At 35.8% G+C, this 21,976-nt stretch overlaps 1 protein-coding gene across 3 annotated transcripts in view; it reads right to left on the bottom strand.

Annotated features, from left to right (window-relative positions):
* The window catches only part of OSBPL9 (oxysterol binding protein like 9), a 53,383-nt gene that overhangs the window by 9,588 nt on the left and 21,819 nt on the right, over nt 1-21,976 (bottom strand). Inside the window, exons 4-10 of one of the 3 annotated variants that reach the window (XM_009644633.2) lie at nt 16,877-16,972; nt 14,805-14,852; nt 9,611-9,640; nt 8,689-8,739; nt 4,327-4,365; nt 1,241-1,334; nt 589-690 (exon numbers count right to left, since the gene is read on the bottom strand). In XM_009644633.2, coding sequence (XP_009642928.1) covers nt 589-690; nt 1,241-1,334; nt 4,327-4,365; nt 8,689-8,739; nt 9,611-9,640; nt 14,805-14,852; nt 16,877-16,972 — 460 coding nt within the window. Of the gene's footprint in view, nt 1-588; nt 691-1,240; nt 1,335-4,326; nt 4,366-8,688; nt 8,740-9,610; nt 9,641-14,800; nt 14,853-16,876; nt 16,973-21,976 lie in introns of those variants that run through there. The other 2 variants (XM_035900202.1, XM_009644634.2) reach the window with 2 other exon arrangements.

Genomic DNA, 21,976 nt, shown 5'->3' with positions numbered 1-21,976 from the left:
TGCAAGCTTAGAAAAAAAACTTGGGAGAGAATTGAGAGAGTTTTAGCACAACTGGACAACATAATCAATACAACTGATCAGGAAGTAACAGTCAACATAGACAGATAATAAAAAAATATGTTAAGTTTGTAGCTATGGTTTTAAAAAAAACAACTTAAAATATTACAAGAGTTCTAAACAGATAATTATAGCAACTTCATATATATTATAGCAACTTTTGCTTCAAAGCATCTTTGTAGTTTTAAAAAGCCCAATGAATGCTATTAAGTGGGAGAGGAGGGAATGAATTAAAAAAAACCAAAAGGCCAGACACAATTTACTAACTGCAAAGTTCTTGTGCCAATTACTGCAAGGTTGCAATGATGAAGACAAGAAAGCAAGCTGGTAATAGTCCTGTGTATCATGTACACATTGGCGGGGGGGGGAAGAGCAGAATTTAACACAACACTGAAATATGTGTTGATTAAAAGCAAGATGTAGGCCAGTACAATGCAGGCCAATATAATAGCTAATTATATTAGCTTACAGACAGTACATACTCAAGCTTTGTTTCTTGCACTTCAATAAGACATTTACGGAGAACTGCACCTGTACTATTTGGTGTTGGAGTCTGATTTCCAAGCGATGCTACTACAGGTCCCACTGGCAAAGATGAGGGTCGCTGCTCTGACTTGCACAACTGAGCAGGTTCTAGGGGATATTTTGATACGTTAGCCAAAAATTCACATTTAAATATGAGAATTATACTTTTGTTGGGAAGGAGATTCCATGTTATTTCACCTCACCTTCAAAAATTAAATCCTTTTCTGTAAAAGCCATTCAGACAGAAAAATGTTTCCATCATTGTTATCTTTTTTTATTATTAAGCAAAGATGTCATTTTTTAAAATTGCAGTTATTTAGCTAGAAAGCATTTGTCTTTTCTGAAGATTATAGTTTCATTTATTTTAAGAAAGCATATTAGAAATGTAAGGTAGTAACTTAGAACAAGTAAAATATATCAGCTTATCCAGAGAGCTAGAGGCAGATTCACCTGATGGCTGGGGAAGCTCTGTGCCTCCTGTTCCTTTCCCTTCCTTTGCACCACTGTGGTGAGTGCGCACCACTAAATGCAGTGTGCACCTGCACTGCGTATGTGACACAGAAGCTATCCACCATTATGTAGCCCCTCCATCTAGACCACAGTTGCATCCTGCTCTGCTGATGAATATTTCTGCTGAGGTTCTTTCTGCACACCATACCTGGAGGTATAACTGCTTGGGAAGGCATTGTGCTGATCACTGACTGTTCCAAAGGACTGGGCTGATATACTGCGTCAACCGGGTTTATAGTGCTCTGAGACAAGAGAAAGAAAAGCACATTTTTTCTCAATTAAAAAAAAATAATAAAGCATAGCTAGCAAGAACATTGTGTGCACAAGAAATGCTCAAATGCAAGATAGCAAATTCCTGAGAGAGAAAGTAAAACACAAATTGACAGTTGAAGACATAAGTAATACTTTCAAAGTGGTAATACTCTAATTCTTTATGCAGATTTTACACTAAACTGAGTTTGCTACAGATTTGAATTGTCCTATAAAGAATTCTTATTTCAAGTTCTAGCTTCTGGTATTCCTTCCAATGTCCATTAATAAATATTGCATGCAAAGAGTGGAAAGTTAGATGCAAATTATCTGGTAAAAATTAGGATAGGTAATCTGTATTTTTAAACCCTTTTTTTTCAAAAATTTACTTGTCCAGACCACACTAAATCAATACATAAATTAGATCAAGAATCATCAGCATGCTTACAGCCACGAAGCAGCTTTATTGCCAAAACTCTTTCCAATGCAAGCTGACAGTTTTCAGCGCATCTCCAGTAGAGGACATTTCAATGTACTTATGAACATGGGCACTTCGATAATGAAGCACCAATTCAACTCGACACTCACAAAAGTCACCGACTTCAGTGTATGTTCTTGGCTTTTATACAACATGCTCCTTGAGAATCTAAATTGCCAAGTCTTTTAATTCAAACTAGAATGATTTTGCCTTGCTTCCCTGGCCTGCAATTTTGTTATCATCTAAGCACTGTTTGTTATATTTGCTTACATACCACAACCAGTACTTCTAAGTTGTTCTGGGTTGTTAGTTGGATAAAAGGCACTTGAAACCCTTTTCCAAACATCTTGCAATTTAAAACCATCGATCTATGTCAGAACTGTGAAAATCTTTACCTCAATTTGCTAGGAAATCTTGCTACTGTGCTTAAGTTGAAGAATATCAAGCACAGGAAGGTCATACAATACAGAGTTCTACTTTAAAAAAAAAAAAGTTCTGTTTTTAAAAAAGCTAGATGAACTTTGCCTTTAAACTTAGTCAGTATTTTTATTCCTATCCTCTTTTTAGATCAATATTTAAAGCATTAGAAAAAGAAGAGAGTCTCCAACTGTTCTTTCCTCCCTCTAGTCTATTAATTTCTATTTGCCTGCAGACTGAGGGAAACAGGGTCATTTTAAACTTCCTCCTCCCATTTTCCTACAAAAGGAAGACTTCTTTCTTGCCTCCTTTCCTGGTTAACTGTTATTCTGAACTTTACACCCTACATTTAAAATCAGTGAAGCAGTGAAGATTTTTTTTTTTTATATAGCTCAACATTTCTTTAATTGAAAGCAAGCCTATTTTTCCCTGTTTTTTTAAATCTCCAGTTTAAAAAAAAAAAAAGCATAAAAATTGCTTTCTACATTTTTGGTGGTGTTTACTAACTAGTATACAAATGAATAATCCAGTGCATATACTGTTACTCTGTATTCCAGCATAAAATCAATATCCCTTACACATCATTTCAACTGCTTGTGCAATTACGCATGTTGACACATATCCCTGTCCCACATATTTCACAATCTCATTTTTAGAGTTAAGAAACCTAAAAATCAAGATGATACTATGATTCACAGGATGCTATTGCTATCTCTATCTCCTCTAGTTTTTAGGGAAACGAACAATATGTAACACTGGTGTGATAAAGGAAGAAAAAAACCAAAGTAACCTTGACTTTGTATGCAGAACTGCACCTTATCCTTAAACAATTCTCCACACTGCAGCATGAACTGGAGTTTCTTGTTAGATATTCTGGGATATGCCTTCATGGTTTAGAAACAGATGAAGGCAGACCTGAAAGTTTCCTACTCTAAGTTTAACAACAACTTAAAACCAACAACATAGAAACAACAAGACCATCATCCCACCACGGTATCAAACATCAATCATATTCCTGCCTAAGTTTAAAGTGAAATCCTGACCTTTAGCTCAAACTAAAGTTGACCTCAATAGCATCAAAAATTCAGTCTTCACAATCACTGATGCATCAATTAATATATTCTTACAGAAACACTCTTCCTTTCTCCCCAGCATAAGCCAGCCCACAGACAATTAGAATAGTGCCTAATCAAATTCAGACTATAGTAAGTTGTAATAACTACACGAAATTTCTGAGTTGCAGATCTGATGTGCATACACCTCTGCCTGTGGTAGCGTCTAGCTGCAGAACCTCTCTTTTCCAGGACATGCAACAGAACCTATTCCATTACACTAAGACCTGAATTACATGACTCTCGACAAGATAATAGTTTATCTTGTTTGCAATAAGCATGAAAGCAAAGTCTGTAGGTGCATTTTTATTCCAAAATTCACATCAGAAAAATCATAATGCTAAAGCTGAATATAATGGAAGACAAATAAAGCTTGGGAATTATTGTCAGCTGTAATGAAAACAATGATTTTTAGAGTTGTTTTACTGAAACCAATCTATTAAAAGTATCTGAAATGTACTCAAAGTGACAAAAAGAGAATGAGGAAAGAGAAGTCACATGTGACCGAAACTAAAGATGACAGAAGTTACATTAAAAATGCAGAAGTTATATTAAAGAAGAAACATTGCTTAAACAGATACAACTTTGCATCAAATGAGCAGCACTGTAGAAAAGACAAACTACTTGAAGCACACAGATAGCTGATCTATTTCATACATAAAGATACTTCAGGTGGAACACAAAGCTATTTCTATCCCAATAATTTCTTTCATCTGTTCACATGGCAGATTTTTATCTAAGTGTTCAGTCCTTACACTGCCATTTAAGACACTCCGGATAAAACTGATGATTATATTATCTAAAGGCAAGGGTGTTAGCCAATCTCAGAAGGTAACGACTCGACAGTAATTTTAACAAGACACTCAAAGCAATAAATTAGAGAAAGGAAGAAGTATGTTGCAAAATGAGTGGAAATTCAGGTCTCTGTTCACATGTTCTGCAGAAATAAAGGGAGATAAAGATTAGATTTAAACTTACTATAAGTCCATCTGCGTGCTTCTCCTCATTATTTTGGTCCTTAAGGAAAAAATGTTAAAAATATCAACATAACAATCTTGTATGACTTATCAGTTCTGTGTTAAGCGAGAACAGCAAGTTTCTCTCAGGAATGTTTACATTTTCAGCAATAAAATGCTCCTCATCATGTGATACAGTAACTAAACTTGCAAGAAAAAATTCTGTACAGTCACTGGCACCTCTGAAGATCAGAGGATCTGTCCACACAAGTTTGAACAATTTTTAAAATATCCTTTCTGCACTGCAGAATACAATTATGCTTTAAAACATAGGTTCTTCCCAAATAACTAAGTGCCCCAAAACATGGTTTGCAGAACCGAGTCCCTGAAAACCAAAAGACATGAAGTTCTCAGTTTCTGAAGAACTGCAACTAGCATAGAGTTCAAGTTTTCAAAAGCACTTTTTGCTTTTGAAAGGCAGAAGCACCTTTAAGTTAAATGTTTTTAACTTTTGCTTCTTGGTATCCACTAGATTTTAAAATGTTTTTTATTATTTACAATCTAGGATTTGGGGCTTTTTTTGCCTAGAAGCGTATGTGAAAGAGCAGGCAATGCACGGAATAAAATTGTCATCAGGGGAAATGCAACAGACAAGTTAATACCAATCTACAGTTAGCATAGTTTTAACACTGTACTAGCGGCAGCATAAATTTTACTGAACACTAAGCCAAATCTCTTAAATTCTGCTGCAAAGTTCATACTACCAGTATATTAATCCACAACTTTGTTCAATGCAAGCCTTAAGACTTGTCCGCAGAGTATTTCCCCAGATTTACAGTTGTTAAAGTTAAGAGGAACAAGAAAAAAAAAAAAAAAAAAAAAAAAAGCTGTAAATAGTATTAAGAAAGTTGGGACATACTTATGTTTTAGATACTTTATACATTCTTCCTTAGCTTATATAGCGGGCAATAGGCTGCTCAAATTTGATGTCTGCTAGCTGACATTTCTTAATCAAGGCTTTTCATGACAAAAATGACACTAAGGGCAATGAGTTCCATTGGGTTGCACTTTTACAAAGAGGAAAAAAATAACACTGGAGTCCAAAGATTTTTTTTTTCCTCCAACATAGAAAATTTCTATGTTATACTATCACCTCTAAGACCTAAGAAATACAACACAAAGATGCTGCATTTGTACTGAAGCTTGCTATCCAACCTCACTAATGCACAATCAGCAATATGGCATGTTGATAAGGTAAGGAAGGCAGAAATGCCACAAAATGAGGCAGGCAAGAATGACCAGAAATGGAGTGAAAAAGGGAAGGCAAAGACGTAAGACTAAATATCTAAATTATAAAAGCTACTTCATAAGCCATACAATATATATTTCTGAGACTAATTTACGAACTCACTGACAGACCATTAAACATGTTTTACAACACACACATCAGCAAAGCTGGACATCTTCAACTGTCATACACGCAAAGGGGACAACACAAGCCACATGCTCCACCTACCCATCCCACTCGGTTTATTGTGATTGCTTTTTGATAAGCAATGTATGTATTATAATGTATTCCTGCTTACTTCATGATTTTGAAAATGCGTTGGGTCATCTCAAGTACAAGTAGCTTGACTACACGCTTGATTTACCAGTAAGTTTAACGAAAATTTAACTGTCCAAGTCCTAAGGCAGGTTGTTTTAAGAGTCCATGAAACAGCTCAACTTCACACACCATTAAAAAAACAAAACAAAAAAACCCAACACCCACCCACCCCCCCCAAAAAAAAACCCCAGGTTTGTCTCAATGTACCAAAATAATCCGAATAATAGATGTCTGTGTGTTTGAAATGGAGAGATGTTCTGAGTATATAGAAGTGATAACAATTTTCAGGGTGTGCAGACAACCAGAAGGTAATTGTGAAGTCTGTCTCCTAATGCAAAAGGCACTGTAGAAGTAAAAATGGGGGACAGGGATGGTGTTAGTATGATTTATTTTCAGCAGTGTAAGTTAGCAGCCATACTTGCCTTACAGCTTTGGGAAAAAAACTTGCAGAATCTTAAAAGGTTCTATACTGGAGAACAGAAAGCTATCAGTCAGACACAATACATTTTTACAGATACAATGCTTCATACACATGCAACTTGCAGAACTGTAGAAACAAAGCAAAAACCCCTGTACTCTTAATTTCCTACAGTAGTAAGAAATCAGGATACCAACACAGTTTATGGAAAAGGGGGCAGGGGGCTGGGGGGAACGGAAGTGCTATGTAGTCAGCAAGTATAGTTGCCTAAGACAGAGAGAGAGGAAGAAGATGAAGAGATGAAGCAGAATAAAGATTATTAAAATAGCAGGAAGATTTATAGAGGATATTTTTCACTCTGTGTAGATCAACTTCTTCCAACTAGCTGTGCACAAACCACTCATTTCAACCACCTTATCTTCAATAGTTCTACAAGAGCTTTAGATATGGTTTAACAAAAAAACCAACCAAACAAAAAAATCCCACTCTCCAATGGAGAAGCCCATCTATTTACACCAGTTAGTATTTACTGGTGACTTCAAGGTCTGATTTAGCATAACAGACAGCAAGTCTTAGCATCTTTGGGGGACCCAGATTCCACCTACCTTTACGCTTATATGATAGTTGGAGCAGTAAAGCACTGAACCTGATCTAAAATGACTGCAACTGCCACCAGAAGTTCAATTTTGTCCATCATCAGCAAAACACCTAACCAACTTCAAAATATGCTTAACATCAGCACAAGATAACCAAAAATATTTGTCTATCCCCCAATAAACTTACCCATCACAGAAATGGAACTTGATATTCGATAGAAACATGAAAGCTAACTCAGCCACCTATTACCAGCTTTGATCAAGAACCTGAAAAGCAGATTATAATTCTGCTCTTTCAGATTTGCTGAGTGCATAGCAGAGCTTTTTAAAAAAGAGCCAAATTTCATAGGAATTAAACCTCTGAAAATAATAACTATTGAATACATTTATATAGTAATTAACAAAAAAGAGTCATTTGTTGCACACAGTTTCTCCAACAGCTGCCTTAATACAGCAAGTCACATACAGCTGTGTAAGAAAACTAGCGTATTGCTATCTAAATCTGTTCATAACGGACTCCACCAAATCCCCAAAGAATGACATATAATCTACTGGTTTCACTGTATTAAATCAATTCTAAATATACCCAGTACTAAATAACAGCAAATTATTAAGTGCTGACAAGGCTTTTCTTGCTATCACTACAGTGAAGGATTCAAATAGTATCACTGTATGTTAAATAAAGACTGTTTTAACTCTAGATTCATGTGGCATAAAACTATTTCAATGTACCCTATTACTTGTAAAATATTTTTTGTTTTGTATAAACCTGTTAACTAACAAACCTTTTCTTCAGAATTTTTAAGCTACTGATATGAAATTTGAATTTCACAAAACATACACTGATCCTTTTAGTGAATGAGTTCTGATCCTGCAAGTTTCTACATACTTCAACTTTCACTGGCCTCAAAATTTTGTACAATGTATCTGGCACCTAGAATGAAGACAAACAGCAGTATTGTATTTGAAAGCTACCAAAAAAAAGTTGACCTAGACTTCGGGGAAAAAAAATTGCAGTGCCTATGCCTATTTCTGAATAAATCAGAACACGTTCTGATTAAATTTAGCCTTAAACTCTGAAAATACCATAAAATCATTCCTTTGCAAAACACTATCTTCACTTTGGTCTTAAGATATAGGTCAGCAGCTCATAATTAACATATCCTAAATACAGTATGTGAAGGCCTATAAGAGCAGGACTTAAAAAAAAAAAATCCAAATCTCACTAAATTTTAAAAAGTAACAAAACATTTAAGTGAAAAGCATAAGTGCATTACCCGTATTGTATTCTCAAATAATACAATTCATACTTCAAGGAATCCCAACATCATGAACTTCAGACCTATCAAAAACCTTGCCAAACTAGTTTAAGATTATTATCATCACAATTTCCCCTTTTTCTATTTGTGTTAGTCATATTCTTAAATGAGACAAAAAGAAGAGGTTTTTTAAGTTTCTATTCCGTCACTGTTATGTTTGTTGAAAATCTTATTTAGCCTAATAGCAAACTCCACAAAAGGAAGTTTATCTCAAAAGAAAAGTTTTCTCATCAACACAACTGTTACCAGGAACATGAACAAGACTATCTGCTATGGAACTCAGTATTTCAGAAACGTCATTAAAATAGTAGCATAAATCAAATTATACCAATTTTTTAATACATATATATCCTAGATCACATAGAAGGCACTTTTAGATTTCAATTGTTTTCACACAGATTAATGCTGTATAATTAAAATTCAAAATACTTTATAGTGTACTTACTTTAGCAATCTGTAGCAACACAATGCAGTGTTTTATTGATTCTACCATGCTCTAAGGAAACAAAAATAACAGAAAAAAAAACTTGTATTACCCTCCTATCATATTTTGTATTTACAGATATTTTTATTAGTTACAGAGAATATTAACTGAAATATTGGGTTAGAACTAAATGGGCACTCATTTCTGTAGAACGCCTACTTTCCCTTCCCCTTTTTTTTTTCCAGAGACAAAAGCACAGCAGTAGAAAACTGAAGTTTCCAAAACCCACATACAACACAGGTTGTCAGGGTGAAATGGAGGTCAGCTTCCAACTTTCAGAGTGCTACAAGTAGGTAATCTGTCATGTGAAGAGAGGCTGAGAGGGCTGGGATTGTTTAATCTGGAGAAGAAAAGGCTCAGTGGAGACCTTATCAATGGGCATCAATGTCTGATTGGGATGGCAGGGTGTAAAGAAGACAGAGCTAGACTTGTCTCAGTGGTTCCCAGTAACAAGACAACAGGCAACAGCCACAAATTGAAATACAGAAAATTCACGTTAAACATAAGAAAACACTTTTTTACTCTAGGGATCATCTGGAACACGTTGCCCAGAGAGGCTGTAGAGCCTCCATCCTTGGAATTACTCAAAACTCAACTAGATTTGGTCCTGGGTAACCTGCTCTAGCTGACCATGCTCTGAGCATGGGGTTGGACTACAGAACTTCAGAGGTCCCTTCCAACCTCAACTACTCTATGATTGCATGATTCTAAGGTGCTAGCCATAAATCTAATACAGCATCAGAACCAGGCTGCCTCTGCCATCACACTGTTGGATCTAATATGGATTCTCACTTTTCTGTAAAAAGCTTTAAAAATGTTCCCAAGAAAATAAGGTGAATATCAGAATCTCTGTGTAATAGATATAAAAATTAAAGAAACTTACACTGGTTGTTTCTTTGAGACTTTCAATTTTCTGTAAAAGAAAAATCAAAACAGCATGTGGTTAAAGACAGAATTTCCAGCATCTAGTTTGACCTAAATACTGTACAAACACTATATTTTATTCTTAAATTGAAGGAGGAAAAAAAAGCATCCAACATGTTAAAAGACTGTTTCTGTATATGGACACAATTTTCATTTTGTAATTGACAAGACAGAAGTCAAACTGATAATTAAAGCATAAAGATGACAAGGTTAGGAATTTCTGAGCAGTTTCATTATACATATTTACCCAAAGTCTACATTTCAGTTTTGCATAAGATCAACGCAAATGAAATGCGGTATGAAGATTCAGCCCAAGTTCAGTTTGTAGTCTTATATAGTGTACTGAATGGTGGCACATTTCAGTAATCAGTATTTCTTGAAATTACCATCATTCAAGTATAATAAACATATGCAGCTAAGCACAGTTTAAAAAAAAAACCACAGAAAATAAACAGCACACTCCTGTTCTTGCTCTTTCTAAGCCTCCAGTACAAGTCCATCTGGAAATCTGCCTACTTAATTTTATCTAGAAACACTGGTTGATAAAGATTTCCTGTGTGGAACTGCACTTCAGGCATGGAAAAAGCATCTGCATGCCATTTCACACATAAGCACGACCTATCTAAGAAGCATATGCATCCTGTTGATGTCCTTGGGTCTGTCTGCAGAAGGCAAAATTATTAAATTGGACTCAGCACTGAACCCTTACTAATTCAATTACAGGACCTCTTTGTTTTGATTAAGATGAGTGTCTCGTATGACTTGAGTCACAGTCTTTTTGATTACTGAATAATCAAGGTGTGTAAAGGCACTTTTTTCCTCACACAGCATTGCAAGCATGCATCTATAAGTCTACAGGAATGAACAGTCTCAGTTTGTGGATTAAAAAGAAAATAAATGCAGTGATGGCTTCCCAGCCAATACCTGGAGACATTTTTTTCAGTTATATTCTGTTCTATATATTATTCATAAGGATGCTATACATTTTCTTCATGATTAATTGGCAAGAGGTGGCCAAACAGTACCCAGCCTCAGCCTTTTCCATCGGAAAGACTGGACCATGCTGATCTAGCAAATAGCATATCAGGGATGTTATATCACCAAGTTCTATTATATTTACTTCTGCTGCTAGCAGAGAAACATGACAACATCTAAAAATTTTGGTTTTGTTTGTTTTCCATGTCTCTACTATACTTCCAGTCCAAACTTCATCCACACATATTGAAAAAAGCATTTAAAAAAAACCAAACCTGCACAGCAGTGAAGTTTTGAGCCTTTTAGCACCAAAATAGAACAGGCAATGTACCCAAATATACAGATCTTGTCAGATTAAAGATTGTGCAGCTGAAATACATCATCCAGTCTCAAAGCTTTATAGCCAACTATAGGCAGCCATCAGCAGTTTCATTATTATTTACCTATTTTTTCCCCCCTCAACATGTTTTAGAGTATTTATACACCAAACAATCTCATTCCCTTCACTGATGTCATCTTTGCTAAAAATCTGAAAGTGATGTCAGACCCTATAATGTAATTCAGTCACACTGTTTTCCCCCTACCCATTTGTAATTTTCCAAACAATAGACTAAGACATTGTTATTCTTACACACAGGTATACACAAAAGGGTAATTTGTCCAAGATCGTACAGATCTGAGGTGGGAAAAACTTTAGGACACCTGGTTTTTGAATGCTTTTGACACCTTGAACAATCATCATTTTCTCCTCTATGGAAATGAATTCTTTGTGAGCTGGCCAACTTAAGTAGTAACTATGTATTAATCCAGTATCTTTCACATTGGCTACCTTGGAAGAATACAGCACATGGAATCAGAATATTGTCTTCTTTTTATGTACACAAAATTATGAGAACAATGGAGGCAAATCAGATAGACTCAGTCCCTGGGAAGGCCCTTCTAAGGAGCACCATCCCTGTTCTTTAGGGTTAAGCAAGCGTTGATATGGAAGTCTCTGGATTTTCATCAACAATATGTTATTCTAGAATGGTGATGTAAGCAGGCATAAAATAAAGTTTGTGGACTCTCCCCCTGTAAGATCTTATACAAACACACTACAGACATGACACTGGGGAGAGAAACAAGTAGACAATCACTAGCAACAAAACTGGAGTGCTTACAAGAGTGATTGGTTTGTAGGAAAAGTTAGGAGAATGCTTGTATCTCATCTCATCAATTGTACAGAACTACACCATTATGTATACCCCGCTGCTACAACCCTTATAACTTTATTCTTATTATCTTTTGTTTAAACTTATATTAAAGTAATATAGATAATTTTGAAAATACAAAATTGTAAGGAAAATCATAAGCAAGTGAAAGAGAGGTATGCTGAAGACAAAAAAACATTGCCAATAAAAATAAAATCAAAGAATATAATTTACTACTAAAAGTCATCACAATTTCCTCTCTTCAACATCCCTACTCTTTGAAAACTGATAAAGATGAAATTTCAATATGACAGTTTCCCCTAGTTTTAGGTAATGAATACAAGTCTTCAAATGGAACAATTTCCTGCAGACTTACATTTGCAGAATGCAGCCACATGCTATATCTAATCTAAACAAATTGCAGGCTGCTGCCGAAACTATTCCATCTACTTGCTCCTTGTTGCACCTCCTTGCCATCTGATTTTTTATGAAGCCACTGGCGATCCAATAGAAAACTAATTTTATTTAATTGAACATGATTTTTGCCTCATTCAACAATCACATGACTACAGAAGGATCAGCTAGCCCAGCAAAGAGGGGCACATAGGGGTAGTGGACTCCAGGTCAGAATTGGCAAGGTGCAATCTGAATCCATGTGGTCAGCCTTGGATTTACTTCACAAAAAGTACTCGTTGTGAACCAAACAGCTTGAGCAGACTACACTTCCCTCCAAAACCTTGTTAAGTAATGTCAGCTTTGTTCTAGCCTGCCAAATATACACCTCTTTGCTGTTCTGATGCTTTTGAATGCTTATAGTTTTATTCTTCCCGATATGTATGGTCAAGATAGTTTCACAAAAACTGAACAGAAAAGTTTAGAGTTCTCACCAACAATGCTGCTAACACTAGGAAAGCAAAGTCCTATCTTGTCTTCACCTTGAAGTACCCTCAGATCACATGCCTTCCTTTACTTCATATGTAATCGGATATATACATTGTACTCCATCAGTAGATTCAGCAAAACTGGCAGCACTGCTAATTACAGTATGCTTGCAAGAGAGTATGATCCCACTATAGTTGTACTTCTGCCAGAAGTATCAATATAACACAGGGAATTTGTGATAATCACAATATTTCTCAGTCTTCAAAGTTCATCAAGTCTATGTCTGCACTGTCTTCTTTCAAGATCAACAGATCACCATGTCTCAGAAAGAAAATATCCAAGAGAACCTGAAGCATCTTGAACACCTATACTCTATGCCATTATCTTCAAAAGACCAAATATTCTGCAACTAAAAACCAGCTCATCCACTGCTCCATACACTTGCAAAAACAATAGCTCAGGTTTTAAACACCTGGCCATAAACAGTTGCAGAAAACAGCACTCAGCTAGTTGGGAAGCACATAATACTCAAAAAACCAAATCTTGTTTCCTCAGAGGAAAAAACTGTGGGTTGAATGGAAGTATCCTGCAGGTTACACTCAGCCCATAGTCCAATAGCTGAACCATACTTCCATAAACAAATAGGAAAACTGCTAAATACAGTATCAAAAAACCTCTTAGCTGCTTCAGTACAGGAAGAGACATGATCAAAAGAGTGCTTTGCCAAGTCTTTTTCATTTTTGATAGAGAATAAATGGAATCCATAGTAATAGCAACACTCATCAAGATTTAAAACCAGAGGAAGCTGACCTCTTCTAAATGAGCCTCCTGCTTTCTCTGTAAAGTCAATCTGTCTGTTCCATAGATACCTTGCAGAGATAAAGAAATAAATCAGCACAACATGCGGAAAGTCTCCAGGGATTAGAAGCACTGTCACAGGGAAAAAGAAAGTACTGCCTGATCTGCAAAGTAGCATCTGGAAGGAGGTCAAAATTGAAGGACAACTCTTCCCAATAAGATGCACCGAAGGAGAAATACAAATTCTTTAGATCTTACTCTTTTGGTCAGTTGTCTACAGATTAAACACAGACAATGCTTGTACTTCAAAGTTATTTTAAAAGTCTGCACATGCAAAAGAACTCCAGAAAGACCATCACTTGTGAAGCCCCTCAGACGCCACACAAGACATCAAACAAGATGGGTAACACATGAAAGGTCACAACCACTATGAAGAAGTAAACTAATCGCAGAAAGCATCAAACTGTTTTCAAAACTGAAACCAAACACCAAGAGAGTATCAGCTTGTTTTTCACAAGTGAAATTGGGGGCAGGGAGAAAACTAGAATGAAACACACTACTACTTTATGATATTGAAATTACTTTTGTTTTCAGCAAATGCAGTAATTCATCAGTCATAAACCCTTCTTAAGGACTTGTTAAACCCCTCAAATTAACATACAAAACCAGCATGCTACTTAATGCCAGACCCACACCACCAAAGGCATAGGCTAGCCTTTATTAAACATAGTGATTGAACCCTGACCTACAAACTTGACTTTGAAATGGAATAGGAGGGGATGCAAATACACAACACTTAAGCGATACACAACCTCACTAAAAAAGTAGTGTTCACCACATAGCAAGTTACGTTTTTGGCATCCTCACCTAAGGTGAATGAATTATGATATTCTCAGACTTCCAAAATGCGGTATGCTATTCACAGAACTACGCAGCCTGATTACGTGAAATAGATGATTTTTAGTATTTTTTTTCCTTCAGAATAGCTTTGCTATTCCTACAAACATTAAACACTCGTCCTTGTTAACGATTAAAATAAGTTAAAAATGCTTTAGATGGCTGGATAACAGAGTAAGCATTTCCTACAGACTGAAACCTTTTTTAATGTTATGACACCAAGTATTACTAAAACTTTTGTTTGCAACATATTCACAACACAATGTTATCAGTTATTCAAATTGCTTTAAGTGATTTTGATAACTTGACGAATTTGAACTGTACTTTGAATTTCTATAGAGTATAGCAAATGGATGCACAAAACCATCTGATTAAGGAAAATAAGCAATATTTAAGACAAAATGTACTTGCTTTTCTCTGTTCGTCATCTTTGCAGTTCTGGAGTTTTTCGTCAAAGAGCTAAAAGAAAGAGATACTTGTGAAAATACTGAAAGCGTTATTTTTTCATATAATATCAGCCAGAAAAACTGGAATTTCAAATCCAAAAGCATTTAATAAGTACTTAAGTTATACTATCTTGGTATTATGACCCAAAGCCATTTTTGTCTAATATTTCTTTACAGCATTTGTGACATAACAAACTTGTAACTAATTTCTCACATTATCCAATCCTGCAAGAGACCACCAAATCTCAGATGTCGGCTAGTTCCAGAACTCAGTCTGGCATAGTTTGAACAAAAAGGTAAGATTAAGTGATAAAAGTAACACTCATCAGAACACCTCAAACTGCCTTTCTTTTATTTCAAAACCCTCTGGGGCATATAGAGTGCTTACCAAAACGGCCTCAACCCTTATCAACCCTTCCAGGTACCTTGTTATTCAGGTACATGATTCAAATAATGTAAGATTTGTAAGCACCTCGTTTACAAAGATATGTAGTGATTTTCCAGCATTAACTCCTATTTATTTTCTTAAAAGTGGAATACGAGATGCAGCTAAGCAAAGTGAAACAAATTCTTAGTGAAAAGCTTGCATGTGTATTTAACACAAGCTGAGTTCAAACAGTTAAAAGTTGCCTCCAAGAGCACTCTAAGGTGCACATACAAATAACCATTAAGTGCAAGTTGTTCAAGGAAGACAAAAGATTACAGTTAATGCTCAAAAGTTCATCACATCCACCCTTGCTCAGAAAAGAGGCTGTAATTTTTAGTAACTGAGCTATAGTTCTTCATTAGCCTGCCTAAAACCTACTCATGTGTTCCCTTTCCCTTGAGGGCTGATTTCTGGTTCTAAAAGACAGACTGTAGTCTTGGTCTCTGTCCATCCCCAAATTCACTCTTCTGTCATTTTTAACCAATTCCTATACCTCCTCCCCCCCAGTTGGCCTGAAATAACAATTAGAATGTGGAAAGATTTAAATACCTTCCTTCAACGAAGCATGCTAGATGACTCCGGAGTGGGAGACAAAGCTAACTCCTGATCAAGTCTTTGCAGTTTAGCTTTGAATTTTGTTTGCATCTCTTTTGCCTACCTCCATTTTTGCTGGTAAGCTCTTCCCCCTCTCTGCCCTTCCCTGCAACTGAATTTTTGCTGAATATCCCCCATGCAATACTTGCCCATTGTATCAGGAAAAAAAAAAAATCCAAACCAGCAGAACTGAAGCAATCTTAACAGCAATTTTAACCTGCTGAGTCATGGGAAAAAGTGTCCTAACCAGCAGCAAAAACTGTTTTTCTCAATAAGGCGAGTACTGCAAGATATGACCTCATCATTCCTCACCTTCCCACCTACTCTTAAAATACACATACAAAGTGTAAAAGAACTGTATTTGTACAAAATTTCTCCACAATGTTTTCACTCAAGGATAAAGGACAGATTATCACTACTGCAACAAAGTCTGAAACTATCTGCAACTATAGTTACATATTACTTGACAAAATTTTCTCAAGGTAAATTCTAAATTCTATGAGCAATACAATAATTTAAGTTTAATTTTAAAACATAATTAAGTCATCTCTGCCATTTCCATGAAGCTATATATACACAAAAGAATGTTTCAGCCATTGTAAACCGTTCTATAAAATCCATTTGAGCCATTCTAATTTTCTAACTCTATTTTAACAATCCCAAGATCCATTCTAAGAGAAAGCTATTTTCTGTTTATAAGCCCTTAGCTTATAACTTTTTATTTTTATACTCCTAGTAAAAATCTCTTCATTTCAAAAGTAGTTAGAACTTATGCAAGATCCTAAGCTAGGGAGAAAGAGAAAATAAAATTCTATCATCAGCAGACTTCATCTACAAAAAAAAGGTATGTTTTCTCCAGTTCACAGTCAGCTCAGCCAGATGAACTTGCTCTGTCTCCCACATTGATCAGAACACGTGACTTTCACCCTCTGTTGAGCTTCCTTTCAACCAGATCTTGAAAATCACACTGACAAGCAGACTCCCAATACAGTAAATACACCAGTTAGTTACCATACCTTCAACTGGTCTATCAAGATCTGTAAGTAAGCGTCAGCCTCGGTGAGTTTCTTGTCAAAATCATGAACACTGGGAACAAATCCTGAATCCACGCCCTAGAGATAAATAAATAAAAATCAAACATATAATTAGAGTTTTGGAGGAGGAAAAAAAGTAAGAAAAATATGGTTTTGCCTGCCAACTGACTGAGAAAATGTTGCCTTGCCTCTCAACCTGCCGTGTGCAAACAGGCACACAGCTGAACACATTTGTCTTTTATTTGCAGTTAAATCAGTAACAGTAAATTGCTACACATTTTCAGTGGGATTATAATCATCACACAACAGAGTATTTCATTACTTATGATTGAACAAATCCCCTTACATTACACTAATTAAAGATTCTTTGGAAAATAAAAAGAACTCAAGTTTTTCTGAAGACTCTCTTGTGATTCCATATTCCTGCATTTCAGTTAAGGAAGACAAAACCATAGCAAATTGGATGACTGCACTTTTCAGGCCAGACAATATTGGTCAATTCTCAGCTTCTTAGCTAAGAATTGAACTAATGAGTGCTAAATCTCCTCTTAAATATGGACCCACCTTTGAGCTGAAAAAAATCAAAATTATTATTCCTGGTTGCCCAAGTTCCTTAGCAGCTGTAGTGATTTGCATCCTTGTCACTATATCTGATGTCTTATATTTTGTTGCATATATGCAAACAAGGACAAAGTATCAATGCCGGGAGAATGATTGCTTTTCTATGTTCTTGCTTGCCAATTCATTCCTCTTAATAACATAAGGCTCAAAGTACACTTCTGCATATAACATAATTCCTACCTTTAAACTGATAAATCATGTATTTAAAGACCTGAACAAACAAACCCACTGGGTTACCACATCTTTAATTATACGAAAGAAGAGAGGATTCTTGAAATTGATTACTTTTGATTTCGTGTACATATGCTATGTAAACACATTTAAGGTTTATTTATATAATACCTTTAATGCAAATGGAACTGCAAAACAAGTATTGAAGCACTCCCAGCTTAAAAAAAAAATTGTACAATGCAAGTTAAATATATATAGGACTAAAAAACCCATGAAGGATAAAGAAGCAATTGTCAGTTATAACAGAAACAGAATCCTGAGAACATCACAGCAGTGACAAGACTTTCCTACTAGCCTAAATACTTTCACCCTCATTCACATTGATCTAAAATATGACATCGATACTTCAAACTCTTATGAAGCCATCAACTGTGCTGTTTTGACTGCTGAGAATCTCAAGAGTCTTAATGAGTTAAGATCAGCCAGTGGGGGAAAAAACATTTGGTGGGGTGGGGGGAAGGTGGGCAATCCATATTTGTAAAATTCCATATTAGCATGTTTTCTTTGACATTGTTTGCTCTGTCAATACAGACAGTTTCTTTTATTTTTGTATGATAATGGGCCATTGTATTAAGAGCTTTATTGATGGCTCTTTAGAGGTATGAACACTTGCATGCAATAGAGGGATGACTTGCTCTTTTCTCTGTCAAGCTTTGTGCACACTATCATGCACACCCTAAACCATAAAGCCATCTACTGACTGTAGAAGATACTTTCTTCATTTGCCAAATCTTAAACTGTGCTACAGACTGACACCCAGATCTTGACAACAGTTCTACATGAGTAAGTCTATCCATACATGTTAGTTTATAAACCAGTATAAAAAACGATAGTTCACCCTGTATTAGACAGTCCACACTGAACAAACTTAGAAGTAGTGTTTTGAAACAAGGATGAGAGAGAAGAAAAAAAAAAATCAACTATTTTGACTATGCCAAGAAATTAGGACAAAAACACCAATGTAACAAGTTATCAAAAAGAAACTAATCGGCAGAAGGGACAGTCCTCTCAACCAAGAAATTTTTGACAATACCTCAAACTAGACAAGTTTAAATTACACTGAAACTAGATATGAAACTATATGAGACTAGTATTCTGTTTCCTTGCTGCAAACGGAATTGTCTGTACAGCTACCAGCCAACACCATCATTTCAGCAAATGTTCTAGCATGCTCAGGTAAAAAATTCTTGAGGTCAGGTTTCATATATCAAAACTGCATGAACTATACAGAAAATTTCTGCTGAAGATACTATAAACAGAAATATAGTTTATGGTGCAAGTTATCTGTATGCTACATCAAAATGCTGAAATTTTTTTTCAGTCATCAGTCTATGACTACTAACATGTAACAATCTGGTATTGTTAGTGGTGGCTTAAAGATAAAATACCATTCTTAAATTTCAGCCTCTTTAAGGGAAAAGCCGATTAAAACATTTAGCATTACAACTGAGCCAGACATCCACATCAAATACAGAGTAAAAACTGTGACCTAAAAAGTTCTATTAGAAAGTTAAAATTTCCATCAATGTAAAGAGAAAGCCATAAAACCAGGTATAGTGTCAAGCTGACATAGCACAGAGATGAAACATGAAAATAATTTTGAGAAGGAACACAGGTACTTGAAGCTGTAGCACTTCACTAGTTTGCTCCTGGTAAATTTGACAACCAAGAGAGCAAATTTACTAGTCTGTGTTATATGCGATTAGGTTAATAATTTTAAGTTCTCACAGTTTTAAATTTGAAAACCAAAAGATAATTGGAAAGTTAAAAATGTACTTGAAGCTGTAGCACTTCACTAGTTTGCTCCTAGTATTGCTGAGATTAGCAATAGCACAGAAAGAAAACAGAGTGTAAACAGCAAAAAAAAAAAATAATCAGTATTTCAGACCCAGCAGTAATTTCAAAAGAGCAGATATACAAAGTGTAGATTTGCATAACAAATCCCTATTTCTGCATTATCTGGTCACCCAAAGACACAGTAGAGGAGAAAAGGGAACCCTTTCTCTTGCTTCCCCTGCCATGTAGGAAATGAGGCTTCAAAAGAAACGGGTGAGTGGAGTCAACAGAATGGCTTTTAACAGCTTGTTAAACATGTAAATTAGGAAACTGCACATCTGAACTAGCAACCAATCTGAGAAACTTGTATTATATGTCACCCACCTATTCATAAACTGACAAAAGAAGTTGCTGCAGATATTGTTGAACTCTGCTCCCCCTGCCCTGGAGGGCAGAGTTCAAAACTCAACTGGATTTGACCCTAAACAACCTGATCTAATGTAGAAGTTGGTCTCACAACGAGAAGGGGCTTGGACCAGGTGACTTCCAGGTCTTCTCCAGCTGCAGTTATGCTGTGATTCTAAAATAGGCATCTTCAAATTACAAAAAAGAATAGGAACCCAGACTATTTCAGATCTTTAGAAATACACTGATTCTTTCTTACTGTCAGTACCAATCAAAAGTAATATAATCTGTTTTGCCATTGAATAAATAGATCTATTGGTAAGTACACTTTATTTCCCTCAGATAACGACTACTCTGTGTCATCAAGGTTTTAAGGAATTAACAGTTATATTACTAGATGAAATAGCTGCAGAAGTGAATTATATAACTGTTAGTCTGCCCACCATCTCCCAAAACAATACATTTGGTATCTGACTCCTCCCCACAAAGAAACCCATATTAACAACTCCAGAGAAAAGAGGGAAAGGTAACACAGCATTCTTTCCCTCATCCCTCCCTGCCACCTGTAACTTCTGGAATGTCCCCTTCAGGACATATCAAAAGCTTAAAGACTAGAATTTACAGGGCACATGCCAGTCCTAATGTTTGTAGGTAGAAAGGAGGAAGCGGGGCCCAGCAGCACACTGACCTACCCAATTAGTGGTCTCCCAGTGTGATCTGCATGACACCCAGTAACTTGGAGTGACCAGACAGGATGGTTATCCTAAGAAAGGGACCATGCTGGTCTGGGGTTGAGTAAAGAACTCTCATGCAAGGAGTCCTGCAAAATTATTCCCTTCATACGCAACCGTTTTTTTGGAGGGGGTAAACAGGAGGGCAACAACAAAATATAAAACAATTAAAAATATGTATTTTGAGCCTTATTTCCATTACATAACTGCTAGCACTAAGGGATTCATATGTTGTTTCCTTGTCCTCCAAATTAGAAGTCATGCATATCACTAATGCATTTGTATTCAACACTTGTCCATGCTGAGAAGTAATTCCAGCCTAATTTAAACTAGTTCTTTCAAACTAGGATGGGATGAAAAGATTGCATCATCCTTAGAAGCACCATACCAGAACAATTCAAATATATTTCTCAAATAAAAGCATTACAATAATGAACAGTAATGAAAGCAGGGAAACAAAGAAAAAGATAGAGGCAACAGCAAAGACTTGACAAGAGCTGTCCTTGTAGAGGGGAGGAAAAGAGAAAGCTGTACAGAGCAGGCTTTCTTATCTTTTTCAAGATACTTATGCTATATTCTTCATCTAATTAAGATTCCAAGTCCAACAAAAAAATCTTGTGGAAGTTAGTTTAAAGAAGTGAACAAGAATGTTTTCTCTCCATCCACAATACCTCATCAGAAACATCCCCTGCCTACAGCATGTTTGATTTTGTCAAGTAGGACACTGCCTATAAGAACCACTGATAGAAAACTGAAAAAAAAAAAAAAAACCCCACAAATCAACTAGTAAGCCACTAAAGAATAGCACCTTCTTGCCTTTTTGTTTGTGGCAAAGACAAGCATTTTTTTTCCTCTGCTAGATTTTTAAGCAATATTTAAAACTCAGAATGTAAATGTCTCAAAATAAGTTTAGTAACAAATGTATGAGTTCTGGAAGGCATATGAGCCTTCCAAATAGTCAGACTATTGCACTTGTTGGGGCGGGGGGGGAAGGTATTTCTGCTTTGCAAAACACAAAAATGCTTAGCAAAGATTGTATAGCTATTATTATTATTACAGATATTAACAGGTCTTCTAGGAAAATACAGAGAGTTCAAAAACCAGCATTATTTTAAGACACAATTTTACATCAGTATGTAAAGCAGGAGTTACAATTCTGAAATCTCACAAATACTAAGTATATCCTAGAGTCCCATTCATTTACCTGCATAATTTATTATGGATGTAGATAGCACACATGCGCTACCGTGCTTATTCACTATCATAGTCACTTTGTTAGCAAGATTTGAAAAAGGGCAGCGTGCCTGTTAAGTCTACG

This window comes from Egretta garzetta, unplaced genomic scaffold (genome assembly GCF_000687185.1).
Source record: "Egretta garzetta isolate BGI_Z169 unplaced genomic scaffold, ASM68718v1 scaffold768, whole genome shotgun sequence".
In the NCBI taxonomy this organism is placed as follows: Eukaryota; Metazoa; Chordata; class Aves; order Pelecaniformes; family Ardeidae; genus Egretta; species Egretta garzetta.
Note: the sequence above shows the minus strand (reverse complement) of the source record. Positions and strands in the feature narration are given on the sequence as shown.